Source organism: Lotus japonicus, chromosome 4, assembly GCF_012489685.1.
Source record: "Lotus japonicus ecotype B-129 chromosome 4, LjGifu_v1.2".
In the NCBI taxonomy this organism is placed as follows: Eukaryota; Viridiplantae; Streptophyta; class Magnoliopsida; order Fabales; family Fabaceae; genus Lotus; species Lotus japonicus.
The window spans coordinates 52,571,491-52,590,793 of NC_080044.1; the positions used below are offsets into that span (position 1 = coordinate 52,571,491).

At 34.7% G+C, this 19,303-nt stretch overlaps 1 protein-coding gene across 1 annotated transcript; it reads left to right on the forward strand.

The window, feature by feature from the left end:
• The first annotated feature begins 1,872 nt into the window (after positions 1-1,872).
• Positions 1,873-6,140, forward strand: LOC130716179 (uncharacterized). Its single transcript, XM_057566383.1, has 9 exons — positions 1,873-2,297; positions 2,372-2,447; positions 2,541-2,580; positions 4,202-4,260; positions 4,339-4,376; positions 4,542-4,605; positions 4,873-4,926; positions 5,370-5,471; positions 5,657-6,140. The coding sequence occupies exons 1-9, from the start codon at positions 2,119-2,121 to the stop codon at positions 5,711-5,713; spliced, it is 669 nt and encodes a 222-aa protein (XP_057422366.1). The 5' UTR covers positions 1,873-2,118; the 3' UTR covers positions 5,714-6,140.
• The last annotated feature ends 13,163 nt before the right edge of the window (positions 6,141-19,303 follow it).

The following is a 19,303-nucleotide window of genomic DNA, read 5'->3' on the forward strand; positions in this document are numbered from 1 at the left end:
ATCATCACTGGTAGCTCCTTAACATTGGTTCAGAAAATTGTTCAGAATTTGAACTCAGAATTCTCACTCAAGCAGCTGGGTAAGTTGGATTATTTTCTAGGGGTTTAGGTGCATCATTTACAAAATGGATCCTTGCTTCTCACTCAATCTAAATACATTGGAGATTTATTGGAGAGAGCAGATATGGCAGAAGCTAAAGGTATCTCCACTCCTATGGTTGGTGGTGCTAGACTTAGTAAATATGGTGCTGATTACTTTGATAATCCAACACTCTATAGGTCTATTGTTGGGGCATTGCAGTATGCAACTCTAACCAGACCTGAGATCAGTTTCTCTGTGAATAAAGTGTGCCAATTTCTCAGCCAGTCTTTAGAAGAGCACTGGAAAGCTGTCAAACAGATTCTCAGATATCTTAAGGCAACCAGCCATCATGGTTTGTTGATCAAGCCTTGTTCTCTTTCTCAACCAGTCCCTCTTGTTGCCTTCTGTGATGCTGATTGGGGATCAGATCCAGATGATAGGCGATCAACCTCTGGTTCTTGTGTGTTTTTTGGTCCAAACTTGGTGTCTTGGTGCTCCAAGAAACAAACACTGGTTGCAAGGTCCAGTACAGAGGCAAAATATAGAAGCCTGGCCAACACTTCTGCAGAGCTTCTTTGGATCCAATCTCTCCTACAAGAGCTTCATATTCCTTTTCAGACACCAAAGATCTACTGTGACAACATGGGGGCAGTAGCTCTAACGCATAACCCTGTTCTTCATACTAGAACTAAACACATGGAGCTTGACATTTTCTTTGTCAGGGAGAAGGTTCTCAACAAGTCACTGTTTGTGACCCATATTCCCTCTATTGACCAGCTAGCTGACATTTTTACTAAACCTCTTTCTCCTACACGTTTTGAGGTTCTACGGGACAAACTCAATGTGTTTGAGAAATTTCTTTCTCAACCACCTTGAGTTTGAGGGGGTCTATTAGAGTATAAGGCAGTTAAACTCAATGTTTGTTATGAGTTTATTATAGTCAGTTGCGGTTAGTTGTTAACCCTGGTTAGCCAGCTGTCAACTCTAGTTAGTTCAGTTAGAACTATGGTTAGTCTAGATAGCTTGTTTAGCAAGCTACTCTCTCAAGTATAAATACTGAGAATCACTCTTGTAATCACACCTTTGATTCAATGATAATTTCTATTCAGTTTTTCAGTTTCTGCTTAGGTTCTCAACAATGTTGTAATTGGGTTGATTGAGTGTTTGTGTTTGAGCTAATATTTTCAAAATCCAACTCAATAAGGTTGACACAGATTTACAACTAAGGTTTGAGAGTTTCTAAACCAAGAGAGATGTAAAACAAGTCTCCTGAAAAAGGTGTCGTCCATTTACTAGAGTAGATGAATGTATTCTAAAATCCAAATATATGAGTCAACTTCTAATTATCGTAGGAAGAGACTTTAATGATCAATACTTTCCACTTGTCTTTTCTCTTATTAAAACATAAACAAAAGAAAGTTGGAAGTGATTCTTAACACTGCTTCTCAAGGACATTGGAGACATCAACACTCATAGGTGGATTCTTATTAGTGATTAACATAAGGTACATTACTTTACTTGTAATTTCAATTTCATAGGTAAACCATATTTTTCTATTGACTTTCTTCAGTTTATTGTTTTTGTGACATGAGCTGCTTCCTACACTTCAACTGCTTTCTTCAGTTTCCACTGTGACATGAACATAGGTTAGTTTTACCTGAAACACCTATACAATAATTTCAAGAAGTTTGGTGGATGAGTGATGCCTAGGGACTTAATAATAGGGGGTGCAAAGACTTGTGAGAAGAAAAAAAATGTTGAAGCTAAATATGACACATCACTAATTCACCATCAAACCTAAACTGAATTTCCTGGCAAAATTCGCGCGCGCTTTTTTCTAAATTCTGTTTCAGTTTCCCGCTTCCAACTATTTTATAATTTTATCTCCCAAATTCATACATTTTGATTTGACAATTTGGACCCTGGAGCTGCGACTCGTGGCGGTTACCATTGAATTCACCATCCACAAAGTCACAGTGGATACTGGAAACTGTTTTGCCCCCAAATCCAATCCAATCCAATCGTGCTTGAAACTCCATGAACTCTCGGGAAGCTACTCTGGTGGCGACGGCAACTGCGTTTGGTGCCTTGGCCTCCGCCATCGCTCTCCGCTTCTTCTTCAACCGTTCCCGACGGCAACCATCCAGAACCAATTTCTCGCAAAACGGCACCGTTTCCACTCCTCCGGACCCTTTCGACCCCTCCAGGCGCCATGGGTGAATTAAATAATTACTGAACTCGAATTCCCCTAAACTGCGATGTTCAATTAAAGTTGAATGCTTTATTGCAGGTACTTGTCGTGGGATGATTATTTCATGGCAATTGCATTTTTGTCAGCTGAAAGATCCAAAGACCCTAACAGGCAGGTAGTATTTCTATTTCATTCTCTTGTTTCCTAATTTTGGTTTATTTTGGGATGAAATCTTTATGCTTTGTTGCTGTTGTTGTTTTTACTGTAGGTGGGGGCTTGTTTGGTGAGTCAAGATGGTATAATTCTTGGTAAGTAATGAAATCGGTAAGCGAAAATTGTGTTTGCATTGCATTGAATTGAATGAAATAAATTAATGTATACATCTATGTCTCCTTTTGCATAGCTTGCTTCAAAATCATGCTTATGGTATGAGAGTAAAATTTTGGTTCAGAAATGGAGGTAATATTGAGACTTGAGAGTAAGGGCATAGTGCTTTGGGGGTATGTTATCATAGGAGATAATAGAGGAAAGGGGGTTTAGTGTAGCTAAGATAAAATTCTTCAAGGAATGATTAATTGCAGCCGAAGGGGATAGGCTACAATGCTGTAATCTTGTAAGTATGTTGATTTTCTTCTTGGCCTGGTAGAGTGTCTGACACGAGTTTTGGGGAAGGTGTTGTGGTTGAGGTGTAGGTTGATGGTGTGTTGGAGGAGGAATACTGCTTTGGGTGGGCAAAGAGATAGCAGAATTAGTGGTGGAATCAATGGTATGGTGAGCCGAATTAAAAGGAAAAATGGAAACCACATTTCGAGACAAAGGTCTCTGTTGTTTTCGTGTCAAGCTATATTAAACCTTTTGTGCCATGCTTGAAGCCCAAGAAGATGCAATTCTTGGCTCCAGGATTGGGTTTGGTTCTGATATAATAGAGTAGAAGCCAAATGTAATGAGCCAAAGACCTTGACATAGGTTAAGTCGATTCAAGGGGTTTTCCATGTAAGACCTCATGTGGACTTTTATTGTCTAAGACGGAAGTGTTTAGTTTTTTTATGACGGAAGCTGTGTGGTTCACAGAATAGGACCTGAAATACTTAAAAACACTTTAGTAGGCTGCCTTGGCACAATTGATTAGCAGTATTGAGGTTTTTGATGTTTTCTTTTGACAATAGCTTTGTACTAGGAAGTTTTAAAACAGGAGGTTTTGTGAAACACTACTAAAGATGTATAAAACTGATCTATGGAAACTTTTGGGCCATCATTAGTTCAAATTATCTAAATTGAAGTACCAAATTGGTCTTCACGAGAGAGGAGAAATTCTGAATCAAGGGTCGAACTTCAGACACTGTTTTTATCAAATAGACCCAAGTGCACCTAGAATAATAATCAGCAGTTGTAATAAAGTAATTATGACCAGAACCATGGTGTTGCGATGTTGCTAAAAAGGGAAGATTGGATCCTTTGCTTCTGGCTCCGCAATGCTGCCGTCAATGAAACCCAGCTTGTAGTTGGTCAACAAGCTCATCTTCAGCAAACGAGATCAGCTGCAATGATGTGTTAGAGAGCAGGAAAAACTATAACCATAGAAAGGGTTTTTACTTGAATCATGAATGAGTGTAGAAGGGATATGAAGGATCTTGATCATCCTCCACTATATATAGACAAGGTTTCGCCATGGAAGAGCACCTTCAAAAAAATTCAAATATGTATAGACACTTTGATATCAAAGTGAAGATGGCAAGCAAAAAGTGTGTTTCCATTGAATGAAATAACACACATTCAGGCGTCTGAGATGAACTAATATAACTTAATACTAAGCAAATGTTGTAACAAACACAACTGCTAACTGAAACTTTTTTTCTGTTCTTCCACCTGTTCCAGTTCCCTTTCTTCCACGAAACACAAATTTCATACTTAGTTTTTTTATTATGTCAGGCATTGGTTATAATGGATTTCCAAGGGGTTGTTCTGATGACAAGCTACCCTGGGCCAAGGTTGGTATTTAAGGGAGGCGTTAGTTTTTCCATTATCATCTAAAGATTCTCATTCAAAAAACTTGTTATATATTTCAGAAATCTAGGACTGGAAATCCTTTGGAGACTAAGTACCCGTAAGTATTTTGCTTTCATGTGTTACCTCAAGTATGCTTTGATTTCAAAGAGATGCATTCTCATCTATCCTGTATCCTCTGTGACTTAATAATGTTCCTGCTCAAGTCTTTATATTTTTCGTTAAACAAGATCTCGTTGATGATGCTTTTTTTTGTCTATTTTAGTTATGTTTGTCATGCAGAAGTAAATGCTATTCTTAACACAAATCATGCCTCAGCTGCTGGACAAGTGAGTTCCTTTGCTCTCTCTAGTTAACATACTATTTACGCCTCTCAGTCGGTTAAAAATATCGCAGCTTCAGGGGATTATTTTCACTTATGATTTATTTATCATTTTCCTCTCGTAACTTCCACCTTGACTATATCATTGTCCACTTAGCACATGCAAGAAATTTCTTTGAGATTCCCTAAAACAGTTTTTCCCTCCTTTACCACCTAATTACTAAGAGATTCCTAATTTTTTTTTCTTCTTTTTTCCTTTGTTTAATCCATGCAGCGGCTATATGTGACCATGTTTCCTTGCAATGAATGTGCTAAGATCATAATCCAGGTTGGTGGCCTTGTTCTGCATGATGAATACTGTAATATGTTTGATGATCTGTTTTGCAGGTGAAATCTGAATTTTTAAACCCAGCCATAAGATATAGAATGCAGAGATAGTGCACTGTGTTAGTGAAATAGAATATATCACCTCATTTATGCAAGTTTCTCCTATGAGATTTATCATTCATGCTGAATCAGTTTTCATTTACAACTGTTCTATTTTGTCATTGCTCAATACTACTGCAGGCTGTTTTATATTATAAGTGCCTTTTAGTGAAAAGTTAATGGAAGTTGTAATTTTTTGTGAGCTCTGTATTAGCTGATAATCATGTTTAATCCTGGTCTGGTTTATATAAGTTTTGAAGAATCTAAAACACTACAACCACTTGTATATGCTACGGGGCATCTTTATGTTTTGTTTGCATTATGTATCTCTATTCTTTGTTGCAGTCAGGAGTTTCCGAAGTCATTTATTTTGTGGAGAAGAGATTAGATAATCCAGATATTGCATATATTGCCTCTCACAAGCTACTTTCATTGGCTGGTGTTAAGGTAGCCTTAACAAAATTTTCGGGACGTATATTATTGTCATTGAATTCAGTTGGCTCAGGGATACTTACTACTGATATTCATTCAATATAATTAACTTCTTCGTATGTTGGTTTCTTATTTTAGTTTCATATCTCTAGCTAATCTCTTGAATGTAACTTAGATGTAAATCTTTCCTCAATATGCAGGTCAGGAAACATCAACCACTGATGAATGAAATTCATCTGAAGTTTGACGAGCACTAGATTTTGAAACTTGGCGTGATTTTTTGGCCTTTGTAGTCACCATCACCAGGGTTACTGAAAGATGATGGCTCTATAAGTTGGAGCGCTGAACCAAAGCGGTACTCAATCACTCACAGAGAACACACAGTTAGAGAGCAATAGAGATGAGACTTGAGAGAATAGTAGTGGCACACACTTATAGAATGGTAGTGGCTCACACTTATCTAATTTCATTGAATGATAGAACCTATTTAGACAATAATCTTCAACTGACTAACAGTCATGACAACTAACTATTTAACTAAGACTAAACTGAATTATCACAATTCAACACTATATTCTGAATATTGCAGAGGAGTTCCTATAGTTGAATCTCTCTGCAAAACAGTCGTAAAACGTTTTGGCCCTTCATTGCCTCTTGTGGACTCTTGCGAAACTGAATGAAACCTTAAATCTCAACATTAGACCTATGCAAGTATGGTGAAAATTGAACATGCTATAAGCAAACCATCTTAAGAAAATGTATGAAGGAATAAGGTTAAAACGTTAAGTAAATTGGCAAGGAGTTTATTTCCGGGTTTTTTTTTCTAACTATGATGGCAATGCAAGTTGAACTCATATAATGTAAATTATCTGGGGTCTGCAGCTATATTTTCTCCCATGCTAACTTTGTTTTCTTATAACAAATTAGGAAAAGGATATGTACTGAACAACTGTCACTCTTATCTCCATGTATTACAATCCACATCAGTGACAGTTAAACACTTAACCACATCAACACACCATTAAATAGGACATGTCAGCTTCCACTTGGAGGAAAACGTGTCACCTACAGGACTACTTCTATTAAATGAAACGGAGGTGAGATCATATTAATGGACACATTCAACCTAGGAGGACAAGTTTAAAATTGTGTTTACTTTAATTTAGCTACAAAAAACTCATGATAAAGATCTTTATTAACAAGTGTGTTTGTTTTTATGTTGAATCCAGTTAGCACACACAGGTTCTCTTAAGTATGATTCACACTTTGCTATGTGGTAAACGTGAGAGACACTTATTTGCTTGAGATTGTTAGTAGTAAAACAGATCACTTAGTGTTACTAATTTTCAAATTCAAATTCATTCCAATATATTTTATAACAACATATTTTCTGTTGCATATTTGTCATTCATTTCAATCTATTTGAAAATTAGCAACAGATTCAATGATTTGTTTTACTGATAACGTAAACAGGGATAATCCAACTTTCAAATTGACGTTCAAAAAAAAACTTTCAAATTGAAATATAAATATGATGATTTGTTTTACCGGTAACATCAACAAAGATGAACCAACTTTCAAATTGAAATATAAACATGTTGTAAGGTGTTAAGTAAAGATGCAGGAATATTTTTATATAATATTTCTATCAGTTTTTATGCGTGAAAACTAGTGTTTACGACATTCAAGCGACATAAGCGTCTAGAAAATCTTCCGCTAAACATAAAGTGTGAAAAAAAAAACATGAGCCAGATTTCTGACACTGTTAAACTGCCACAAAATTTGTGTGTTTTTTAATGTAAATTTTGTGACAGTTTTATGCTCTCATAAACATGTTTTAGTTTTTAGTTTGTACACTTAACTCCACGTTCAGCCGAGTTCAAAAACCATTGCTAAATGTGAATATTGATTGATGTTGATGCTATGTCACAGGTTTATAAATCATATCATGTCGCCTCACAGAAGAGTTCATTGTTTTTACTCTCTTGGATGGCATGTTAGGTGAAACACATTAGTGAATTTATATTGTGAAAGTGCTACCGACGAGATTGTGATATGATATTTTTTGGATACCATACTAGACTTTGTTTATATGTAGGTGCGTACCTTTCTAAGACTTTACCATGAATAGGCAAATGTTGACACTCACTTGTGGATTATGCAATTGCAAACTCCATATCTGCTCCACTTGATCACTTCGTCCATGATAAATTTGGAGACTTTGAGGTGATGTGTGTAGGACCAACTTAACGTGCAGACGAAGGTAGCAAAATCATTTGAGAGATTCACTCACGCACCCAATTTGTTACTATTCGAGCATATGCATGAAACAAATTAGGTAGAGCTATTTTCAGTATTATCTCATGTCATTGTAACGAAGGAAGGTTCAATAGGATGTGGCGTAGTAATAGTAGTGTTAATAATAGTATGAATTAATTATGTGTGACTCGTGCTTTAATGATTTCTACTTTTCCGCCAGAAAATTAAAGCTATGCCTCGTTTGGTTTTCTTTTCAAGTATAACGACCCATAAAAAGCTGCTTCACTCAACCTGGAATTCCTTAGGCACAGAGCATCCTCTCTAATCATGATTTAGGGAGTTTTCGTTTCGTGTTTTCTAATGTTTTGTCACTCCAATTATGTGAATAATCAGTACAAGTTATTTCAAAAGCATTCAAAATTCTAGTGCAAATCAAAATTTAATTTTCTTTTCCAATATATTTTATTAGAAATCCGTGTGGAAAACACACTTCATGTTTTGGGAGAGAGCTTGATTTTCACAATTTAAACATAATTCTAACCCTTGCAAGTTAGCCTTCCTTGGTAGTTTTTAGTTTTTACCTACAAGTACTCTTTCTTCTCTGATCCTCTATATTGCCAAACCCCTTAGTGGTTGAGCCCTTATCATTAATTCTTGGGCCTTGGTTTAATTGGGCCATAATATTTGCTAGGTGTCTCTATTGGATCATGGAGGGGTTATTACCTTTTTAGCCACATGTGAGGAAATATTCCATTTCGACAAAAAAAAAAGGAAATATTCCATCCAATTCCAAAACTTTTATTCTTAAGGTTATGCACACACAGTTTAAAAATTATTAAATTATTGACCAAAATCTTTTTTTATTTAGTTAGTGTTATAGATGGAAAAAATATATTAAAGAGATAGAATAATAGTTATTAGTTAAGTAATTTATGAGAATGGTGATATATGAAAATAAGATGTGGTATGTGAGAGTTGTAATATTAAATTAGGGTAAATACGGAAAAAATGAGAAAGAAAAAAACGGGGGATTTATAAAATAGTGCGAATTCTGAAAAATGTGTGAAAAATTAAAACAATAAAAAAATTGGAATGGAGGGAGCATACGAAACTAGGATTTATTCTAACACAGCTATACCTTTTAACATATATGTAATATGTATGATTGGTTGTTATTAAGTGTAGTGTTGTAGGTCATGCCGACACTAATTCAAGTTGGTTAGCAAATACTGTACAAGATTTTAGCATCGATCATTACTTGGATTTGATGAGTGTTTGTTTACGCTAGAGGAGAAAAAGAGAAGAGATGGTTAAGATATAGAGTTAAAGAGAGAGATAGCTAGCGAATCTAACCTTGTTTGGTTGTAGGAGGGAGTGAAAAAAGGGATGAGCATGCTCCGATCCACACATTTTTGAAGTCTCCAAATTAAGGGGAAATGAGTGAGACACTCATTTTACCAATTTTGGCTCCTTCATAAAAAATTATTTAATATTATGTTGGGCAAATTTGTTTTTAGACAAAAAAAAAGACTCTCTCTTCTCTTTTATCTTCTTTCTCAATTATATATATTAAATAACATACAAAATTTACTTGAACTTTCAGGTATTTTTCACATCTTTCTTTTCTAGACCAAATAAACTATTGGTATTGGCATAACTGAAGCTAATTAATATTGATTTTTAGGATACGAGATCTATGTGTTAACTAAACAATTCTTCTTAGCATTAACTTCCCCGTATATGGATGCAAAGCCAACACCAAATGACTTTTTAACATCGACCAATGCTAAAGCCCTATTTTTTATTGTGAGGTTTTATTATTGAATCAAGTTTGTAGTTCAACCTAACCTGATAAACACTAACTAGAAGTCCAGAAATCAGATATTGTTTATTAATGTTTAATATTAAAGTGCTGGAATTTTCCGATGGAGAAAAAAAAATATTAAAGTGCTGGGCAATCAAAAGTAGCAATTACTTTAATTTCTACTGAAATTACTTAGCAATTGATTATATATATTCCGCGCGCCTTTAATTCTAGTTAAAGTCATTTGTGTTGTGTGAGGAAGGAAAAAGGATTTGTGTTTCACCAACATCCACACACTTCAAACCTACAATGGAATTTATTCAAATAAGAGGGAGAAGAGGAACCATCAAATTACTTTACTCTCTTTTTCGTCCCTTTATTTTCTTGGTGATGTCCCCACACATGCACAAAACAAAAAATATCAACAACTTTAACTTCAAATTGCAAAATTCCTTTCTAGACCTCAACTTGTGCTTTACCCACTCATCAACTTGCGTTATGCGGGGATATGAAAGTGTGAACAAAGAGATTAATTATTAGCCTGAGGAAGTGCTTCGCATGTTAGGTAATATCATATAAATATCATGGTTTACCTACTTCACTAAACCTAATGTACGTATCTCCTATTCGTGAAAGTTATCACGTGGTGTGCATTGCTTATCCAAACTAGTCCCACTATTTTTCTGGGTTCATTCTTTCATTGAGTAACCTAAGCAGTTGGTGCTTGGAAAATGCGGTAGCCCAATATATCTAGAGGTTTTACACGTCACTTTTTTTTTCCCATTCTCCCTATTAGAGAAAAGTAAATTAGTGATGAAAAATTTCGTGACTATAAAAACTCCATTACTAAACCAGCATGTGACAGAAATTGTGACATAATATGTGTCGTTACAACCCTGTGGTCGCTAATTTTTGTTATGAAATTTATAGCCCGTCATAATTTAGTAACTTATAAACTTAATTTCATTCAATCAATTATAAATCAACATAGAACTAAAAACACATTTTTACCAATAAATCAAGTATATAATCCCTACAAATAAATTTAATTGAAATATGTCAGTAATAATTGGAGACATTAAAATTAATCACTTTTACAAATAAGCAAATTACTTAATTTTCTTTAAATGATTTTATAACACTACTAAAAAAATCAAAATCAATGAGGGACAAATTCCATCCCACATAATTGACAATTCCGTCACAAATTCAATTAATGACGAAATTTGTTACCAAATAGGCAAATACAAGTCATTGCAAAAAAATCATTGTTAAAATTTTGTAACGAAATTTATCACGCGGTCATAAATGTGTGACAGATAACAACTCATCACTATTATAAAGAATTTGCCACCAAACCCACAAAATGAAAATTGTTATTTCTATAACAAATTAGTGACGAACCATCCATCACCATTAATGATGGATGTTTTCATCAACAATCTGTGACTGATGGTTTTCGTAACTAATATTACTATTGTGTGACGAATATTTTCTCTCACTAATTCACAATTCTGAAATCATTACTACAGACAAAAAATACCCAACCCAAATAAAACATGCTACCAATTTTTTAAAATAAAGATAATAACAATCATGCTACTAATTGCATCCATAGTTGACCGCTTGTATCCACCACAACCAATTGCATCCACCACAAATTGGTTGTCTCACTGTAGTTGCATGCTTTGATCGAGGGCACAATTTGATGTGTTCTCATCCACCATGTCTCATCTCAAGTACTTAACGGTTCTCTGATCAAGGAACTAGTGTGACACTCGAAGTCACAACTGCAATATACAATCGTCTCTCCGCCTGTTTGATTAAACAATGTGTCAAAAGATCCAACAATTATCCTCCTTAGTTGTACTTTGTACCCATCATGACTCCCAACGACGTCAAACACCCCAACCTCTAAGAACACTTGAGTTAATGGATAATCTTGGTGGTAGCTAATGGGTGGAAGTAGCTCATAATTTATGGTGAATAAAGATAGGTTCTCTTGTACAATTTTCTCTATCCTTACATTGTTTATTCACTTATTTATTATTTATTTGTTTACTAATACCGGTTTAATCTAAAGTTGTGATAAGAGTTAACTTCCTTGTCCCTGTGACCCTTTTGGCCGGTGACTTTACACATTTATCTCAAATAACTAATACATTAATTTCTTTTGGTGAAAAAAAAAAGCTTAAATATGTTGTTGGTCCCTAAAAAATTAGGGTCTTTGGATTAGGCCCCTCTAAATATTTTTTGTTGGTATACACTCTTATTTTAAAAATAATATGGAGGGATAAGTCTCTGCCGTTACCTTTACCTAACAGACACTGACATGTCATATTTTTTAGGGGCCTAAGTCAAGAACCATGATTTTAGAGGGACCTAAACCAAAGAACCATGATTTTAAAGGGACCTAAAACTCAATTTTTATCATGTCTTAGGTCCTCTAAAATCATGATTTTTTGGTTTAGGTCCCTCTAAACTACGTAAGTTGACGGGAGGGGCTGAAACCTCAGTATTATTTTGCATTTAGGGGTGTATACCAACAAAATATATTTTGAGGGGCCTAAACCAAAATATCCTAATTTAGAAGGACCAAAAACATATTTATGCCAAAAAAAATTATAGTATAAATGAATGAGTTATTTTTTTATTAAAGATGTCTGCATATTATTAAACGGAAACCAGCATCGAGGCTAAAATATCAGCGGTTACTAGAGAAGGGGCTTCAAAAGGAACCTTCTCAATCCACACTAAACCGGTGAATGAGGAAGCATTCATGGCCAGAAAGTCAGCAACCATGTTGCGTGAACGCTGTACAAAAACAAGGTTCATAGACACCAAAGATCGACAAAGCATAACACACTCCCTAATAATGGAAGATATAAACTTCCATCCAATGGCTTTTTCCACCGTTGGAATAATTGGAGATAATCTGCCTCAAAACAAACCGACTGGAAAACCAAGTTGAATAGCGAAATTAATCGCCCATATAAACGCTAGTGCCTCCGCCATCAACACAGAAGAAACCATCAATGGAAAGCATGTCGTTGCTGCAAGAACTTGCTCTTTTATGGTCATAAGAAACCATTCCCACTCCAGCTCATGATTCCCCTTTAGAGATGCGTCGAAGTTGATTTTTGCCACATCCAGCACCGGACGCGCCCGACTCACCATCGGAACGCCACCATACCGCTAGGGGTGTTCGCGGTTCGGTTTGGACCGGTTTTAGGTGAAACCGAAAACCGATCCAATCAAAATTCATTGGTTCGGTTTCCACCAATTGTTAACCAAAAAAGTTTCAAAACCGAACCGAACCGAACCGATGATGAACGGTTTGGATCGGTTTGGTTCATCGGTTTCACAACTTTTTTTAGTTGTCAATATCAATTCCACAACTTTAAAAATAAAGCAATCACATATGATTCACAACTTAACAATGCATAAAAATGACAAATCAATAACTCAATCATAACTTAATCACAAATCCATAATTCATAATCAACAACTTAATTACTTAACAATGTAGAAATGCTTAAATTGGTGTTTGATATTAGTACTATTGCAAATTAATAATAGAAAACAAAAACATAATAAGTCTAACAAACATAAAAAGTCTAACATGAACATTATTTCTTCAAAAGATTACTTTAATAAATACATATATATATATTAAATATTTTGTAAATAAATATTTATCATCGGTTCGGTTCATCGGTTCATTGAATTTTAATTTTTCAAACCGTGAACCGAACCAATCTTCATTGGTTTTTATCGGTTTGGATCGATTTTGAACCAAATAACAAAAAAAAGCAATCCAATTGCTTTGGTTCGGTTCGGTTCGTCGGTTTCATCGGATCGATCCGAACCGATGAACACCCCTACATACCGCACTCCTTCCTCAACTCCCCAGTTCGCCACCCGAGTATGGCTTCCCGCTGCAAGGCCGCCACACAGGAGAAACACCGCCCTTTGAACAGAAGCATATTTCGGGCCTCCCAGAGGGCATAAGATCCCGCTTGCCGCAACACCACGGGAGAAAACTCTGCAGAAAGTTTGGTACTGTCGAGAAAGAGTCCAACCGTAAGGAAAGGGGGTGGCCAAACCAAAAGTCCCTATTAACTGGGCTTTCCAACCATAGGTGGTCCAATGTTTCTCAGCCTAAAACACACAAAATATACGCTGAATGGACGTTCATCCCACGCGGATGCTTTGTTTGAAGCATCCCGGGCTGGTCAAAAGCCATTGCCAACATGTCATACCAGTTCTTTACATCGTGGTAGGGCTGGAGGTTTCCATAGCTTCTTCCACAACTTCGGTTCCAACAATGGTCTTGACGAGGAAGATGAAGATGAATTATTGACCCAGCCAAAGAAGCACGAATAAAAGCATAACCCGACTTCGACAAGTAAACCTCGTCCATCGTCCCCGACCAAAATTACATATCTTCACCACCAAGAACGGGATGAGGCAAAGCAAAAATCTGCACAACCTTTTGTGGGCATAACACAAATTCAATCAGGTTTTTATTCCAACCTCCCTCTGCATGCTAAATAAGATCACAAGCAAACTTAATATTAAAGTCGGCAAGAAAATCCTCACGGTAAATAATGGGGCACCCATAAGAGAGCAAGTTATCCGATCACACATCTACTTTGCCCCCATCACCAATCCTCCTGCTAGCACCACGTTGAAAGACCCAACTAGCACTCAAAATACTAGACAATGCATAACTCGGTCTAGACCCCTTTTTCTGCTCCAAAATGAAATTGGTGGATGATTTACTCTCATCCAGGATCTAATGAGTTATTGATGCTGAGATGTTGATGCATGTATTGATGAGATACTAGTGCATATATTAATAAAATCACAGGTGCATCAATATAAAAGTACGTCACAAAAAACTGATCAATTTATGCATTACAAAGGTTGGCTCAAATGGTAAGAGTTAGGGGATATAAGGGTTGAGTGAGATGAAGGGTGAAGGAGGGTGTGAATCCTAAGGAAGGACTAACTTACTAACAACTAACATTGCACATATATATATATATATATATATATATATATTATGAGTAAATGTAACAAGTGTGTATATAACATTTGCACTGAATACTCCTGAGCTCATTATTTAAAAAAAGTAAAATACACTAACAAACTTATTTTATTGGGAACATTGCACTAATATCTTCTGGAGAAGATTCAGGTGTTCATTTGGCTTGTTATATATGATTCCATTCAGGTGAATTGCCATCGCTTCGGCTGTCATCATGCGTCGTCTGCGGCCTGCTCTCGCTGCTTACACATGGAGGAGGATTGTCTTCATTGTTTACGGAGATGCCCTCATTCTGTGGAGGTGTGGCAGCATCTAAATGCTCTTGCTTGGCCTCGTCTTATGGAGCCGTATTGTCGTACATGGGGCTTAATTAATTCTTCCCTCTTCGTGGTTGCTCTTTGGGGTTTATGGAAGTGGAGGGATGAGATGGTTCTTGGGAGAATAAGTGGACAGTGGAATTTGTGTGTAGTGTTCTTGGGGAGAATAAGTGGACAGTGGACTTTGTGTGCAGTTGGATTCGCCAGGAACATGTGGATCATTTGCGTTGGTTGGTTTGAGATAAGTCCCATGATGATGATGTTGGTCCGCGTTGGTCTTGGACTCCTCCACCTTCTAGTCATGTTTCTCTCTAAGTTGATGACTCTTTCAAGCATGATCTCCACCTCATGGGGATGATGGGTGTAGTTTGTGAAGCTAATGGAGCTTGGCATCGCGGTTTCTATGTTGATTAATTAGCGTATGGGAGATCCTGTGTGTATTGAGGTTCGGGCCCTAAAGCTTCGTCTTGAGCTTTTTGGAGTATGAATGTTAGGAAGGTTGTTTGTGAGACTGATTATTTGGAGCGTGTGGAGACGTTGAGGGATGGTATGTACGAGTGTCATGTTCATGCTAGTGATTTTCAGGATGTTTGACATTTGTTGGACCAGGATTGAGAAATTCAACTTAGACATATTTCTCGGGAAGCTAATGGTCCTCTTGAAGATCCTCTTGATCGGGTTATCCAATTAGTTTTACTTTTTTACTTATGTACCAAAAATCATATGAAATAGAAAGATAACAAAAGATGTGATTGTTCTCAAATAGAATCCTTTAGAAACTCATTTTAGTTTAAATAAAATAGTTACATACAAATAGTGTTTTATAGAGGCTTTTTTTAATTCCCAGTTTTATGAATTTAAAAATTATCTTCGGAAGCAACCTATTTTTAAAAGAAGAGAATGAAAAAATAGTTTTTTTAGTACATCGGAAAGATAAATTGCACCCGCCAGGAATCGATTCCTGGATTTCCCCCTACTCAACCCCTATGTCCCCCAAATCCTACCACTTGAACTATCCTACGAGGACGAATGATAAAATAGTTTGAACGGGATGTTTTGCAAAACTAAAACACTTGTCACTTTAAATTAAAATTAAAAACTCAAAATCATCTTTTGGAGTTATTTTAGGGTTTTAGTTTTTAAAACTAAAGAATAAGAATTATTTTCAAAAAAAAGTGTTATAGTAAATTATCAAGAAATTCTTTCTTTTCTATTTTTAAAAAATTAAAAATGTTTTTCAAAATAGTAATTTTCACTATATTTGAATTGAGTAAGATTGTCTAAAAAAAATGTTCATGGTTAAAAAACGCTTCCTCCTATTGGGAATTCCTTGTTTCAAGGTAACATAAGTTGAAAATCATCTTTCATATTAAATTCATCTTTTATTTTACATAAAATATTATAAAACATGATTATTTGGTATTCAAAAACTAACAATCTTAAGAACACCGACATATACTCAAATTTTCTCATTTATTTATCTCTTATTGGATTTTTTTTTCGAAAGCAAAATGATATAAATGATATGATAGTCAAGAAGATACAAACCAGCAAAAAAGGATCCAGCAGCCAAAAAAGCCAACCGAGGAAATATGCTCAGACAAGCCCCCAAGACAGACTATACAACCAGCCCTAAAAAAGAAAACAATAGACCCTATACCCCATAGCAATCAGACCCAAAAGACCAAAATAACTTCCGAGAAGCCTCTCAAGAAACAACCCCAAGAAAACCCACACATCAGACCAAGATGAACACAACCAAACACCATCCCTAAGGAGGTTTGCGCGCTTGAATCTGGGCAACAATCTGGTTTAGAGCAGTCGCATCTGTACAATCATATGACATGCCCAATCGTTTTCCCATCAAGAGAGCACTCATCGCTCTAGTCATAACACCATGAGGCTCCGAAAACTCCGCCGGCAAAAGCATCCGTTGATTCCCTTCATGTGCCTTCAAAGAAGATGAGCCTTCCGGTACGCCGTAACCTCTAGAGGGACCATCTGGATCCTTCTTCTTCCTTCCATACTAGATCATATATTACGTCTATCACTTATCTTTCATTTGCTCATATGTCTTTTAGTTTCTAGTTTCTACGCAATTTAAGTGTACAGGAAACAATATTGAAATATTAAAATTAAACATGTCTCTGATGTGAAATTAAATGGTTTTGTTCAAAAAAAAGACAAGTTAAATGATTTTTTTTTTGAAAAGAGTTAAATGGTTAATACTTTATCTAATAACTGATACTAACGTATATTCGTTGATGAGGTAAAATTTACATTAAACTACCTAATCATGACCCTTTATGTTTAAAACTTCTGATCATATACTACTATCTGATGAATAGAATATTATTAACATTTTATTCATTAAAATATAATTGTTGAAATAAAAATTTGCAAATAATGATAAATACATTTTTTTATAAGCTAATGATAAATACATCTATCTATATATATTAGAAAAGAACAACGTCTAGCATGACGTGTCGCTCTCACAGGCCAAGTTAGTGACGTGTCGCTCCCAGATTAATTCTCACATAATATTTTACATGTAAGCTCTTTCTCCTTGGCCCCACTTGCCACATGTGCCCTGATTTTTACTTACCTTATTTCTCCTTAATAAAAAAATACATTTTTAAATTTTAGATTTGATTAGGATTTAGGTTTTTTATTTCTTGATTTTATCTTAATTTATTTTTGATTTATTTTTAGAGTATTAATTCATTTTTATGGTATTTTTATTGAATTTTCGGATTTTTAATTAATTCCAGATTTTATGAGTTTTTATTGTGATTTACTAGATTTTGATAGTTTTTATCTATTTTTATTTAGTACATTTTTAAATTTTAGATTTGATTAGGGTTTATGTTGTTTATTTTTGTATTTTATCTTAATTTATATTATTATTTATTTTTAGAGTATTAATTATTTTTTATGGTTTTTTTATTGAATTTTCGGATTTTTAATTAATTTCGGATTTTATGAGTTTTTATTGTGATTTGCTAGATTTTGATAGTTTTTATCTATATTTATTTAGAACATTTTTAAATTTTATATATATTAGAAAAGAACAACTTCTAGCATGACGTGTCGCTCTCACATGCCAAGTTAGTGACGTGTCGCTCCCAGATTAATTCTCACCTAATATTTTACATGTAAGCTCTTTCTCCTTGGCCCCACTTGCCACATGTGCCCTGATTTTTCCTTACCTTATTTCTCCTTAATAAAAAAATACATTTTTAAATTTTAGATTTGATTAGGATTTAGGTTTTTTATTTCTTGATTTTATCTTAATTTATTTTTGATTTATTTTTAGAGTACTAATTAATTTTTATGGTATTTTTATTGAATTTTCGGATTTTTAATTAATTCCGGATTTTATGAGTTTTTATTGTGATTTGCTAGATTTTGATAGTTTTTATCTATTTTTATTTAGTACATTTTTAAATTTTAGATTTGATTAGGATTTATGTTGTTTATTTCTGTATTTTATCTTAATTTATATTATTATTTATTTTTTTATGGTATTTTTATTGAATTTTCAGATTTTTAATTAATTCCTGATTTTATGAGTTTTTATTGTGATTTGCTAGATTTTGATAGTTTTTATCTATATTTATTTGGTACATTTTTTAATTTTAGATTTGATTAGGATTTCTGTTGTTTATTTCATGATTTTATCTTAATATAAATCTGTGATAAGTGATTTAAATCAATAATACATCCCATCAGCAAAAACCCTCTTAAAACCCTGCCTACCTCCACTATCTCCTCCATGGAATTCATCTCCTCCATGCAATTTTCATCTCATCTCTCCACTGAACGGAACCACCCCCACAAAATCGTCTCATCTCTCAACGGAACCACTTTGCCATCGACTTGCAATCGCATCCCTCCGATTTGCTGCCTTGGACTGATTGGGAAGGTTGCAGATTGAGGTTTCAAATTATTTTCTTCCTTTGCTTGCATAATATGTTATGGTTTTTTTCAATTTTATTTTACTTTACCTTTAACTTTCATTCACTCATGTTTGACTTCAAGGTCAATTTCGTTCATCACTTGCCATACTAATTTCAAATTCTTTTCTTCAGGTTTTTTTTTATAGATATTCCACCAAAAGAGATTCTTTGGAAGCCATGGATGGTGAATCCATTTTATATTCTATTTGGAATTTTGCAATATTTTGATTTGTTTTTTATGTTTTCTAATTCTCCTTTGTATGTGATTCTACAGGAAATATTTTATTCTATTTTAGAGTTATTTTTAGAGTATAAATCAATTAGGATTTAGGTTGTTTATTTTTATCTTAAATTAATTAATACTCTAAAAAAATCCGAATTTTTATCGTATTTTTATTAAATATTTTTTAAATATTTTGTTTTGTTTTTATTGTCAATTTGTTAGATAGCCT

Bases quoted from the DNA above. Each gene is read 5' to 3' on its own strand.
- LOC130716179 (XM_057566383.1), top strand. From the start codon at position 2,119: ATGAACTCTCGGGAAGCTACTCTGGTGGCGACGGCAACTGCGTTTGGT. The intron at 4,377-4,541 runs GTAAGTATTTTG...TGTCTATTTTAG, and splicing joins CCTTTGGAGACTAAGTACCC to TTATGTTTGTCATGCAGAAG. The intron at 4,927-5,369 runs GTTGGTGGCCTT...TCTTTGTTGCAG, and splicing joins GTGCTAAGATCATAATCCAG to TCAGGAGTTTCCGAAGTCAT.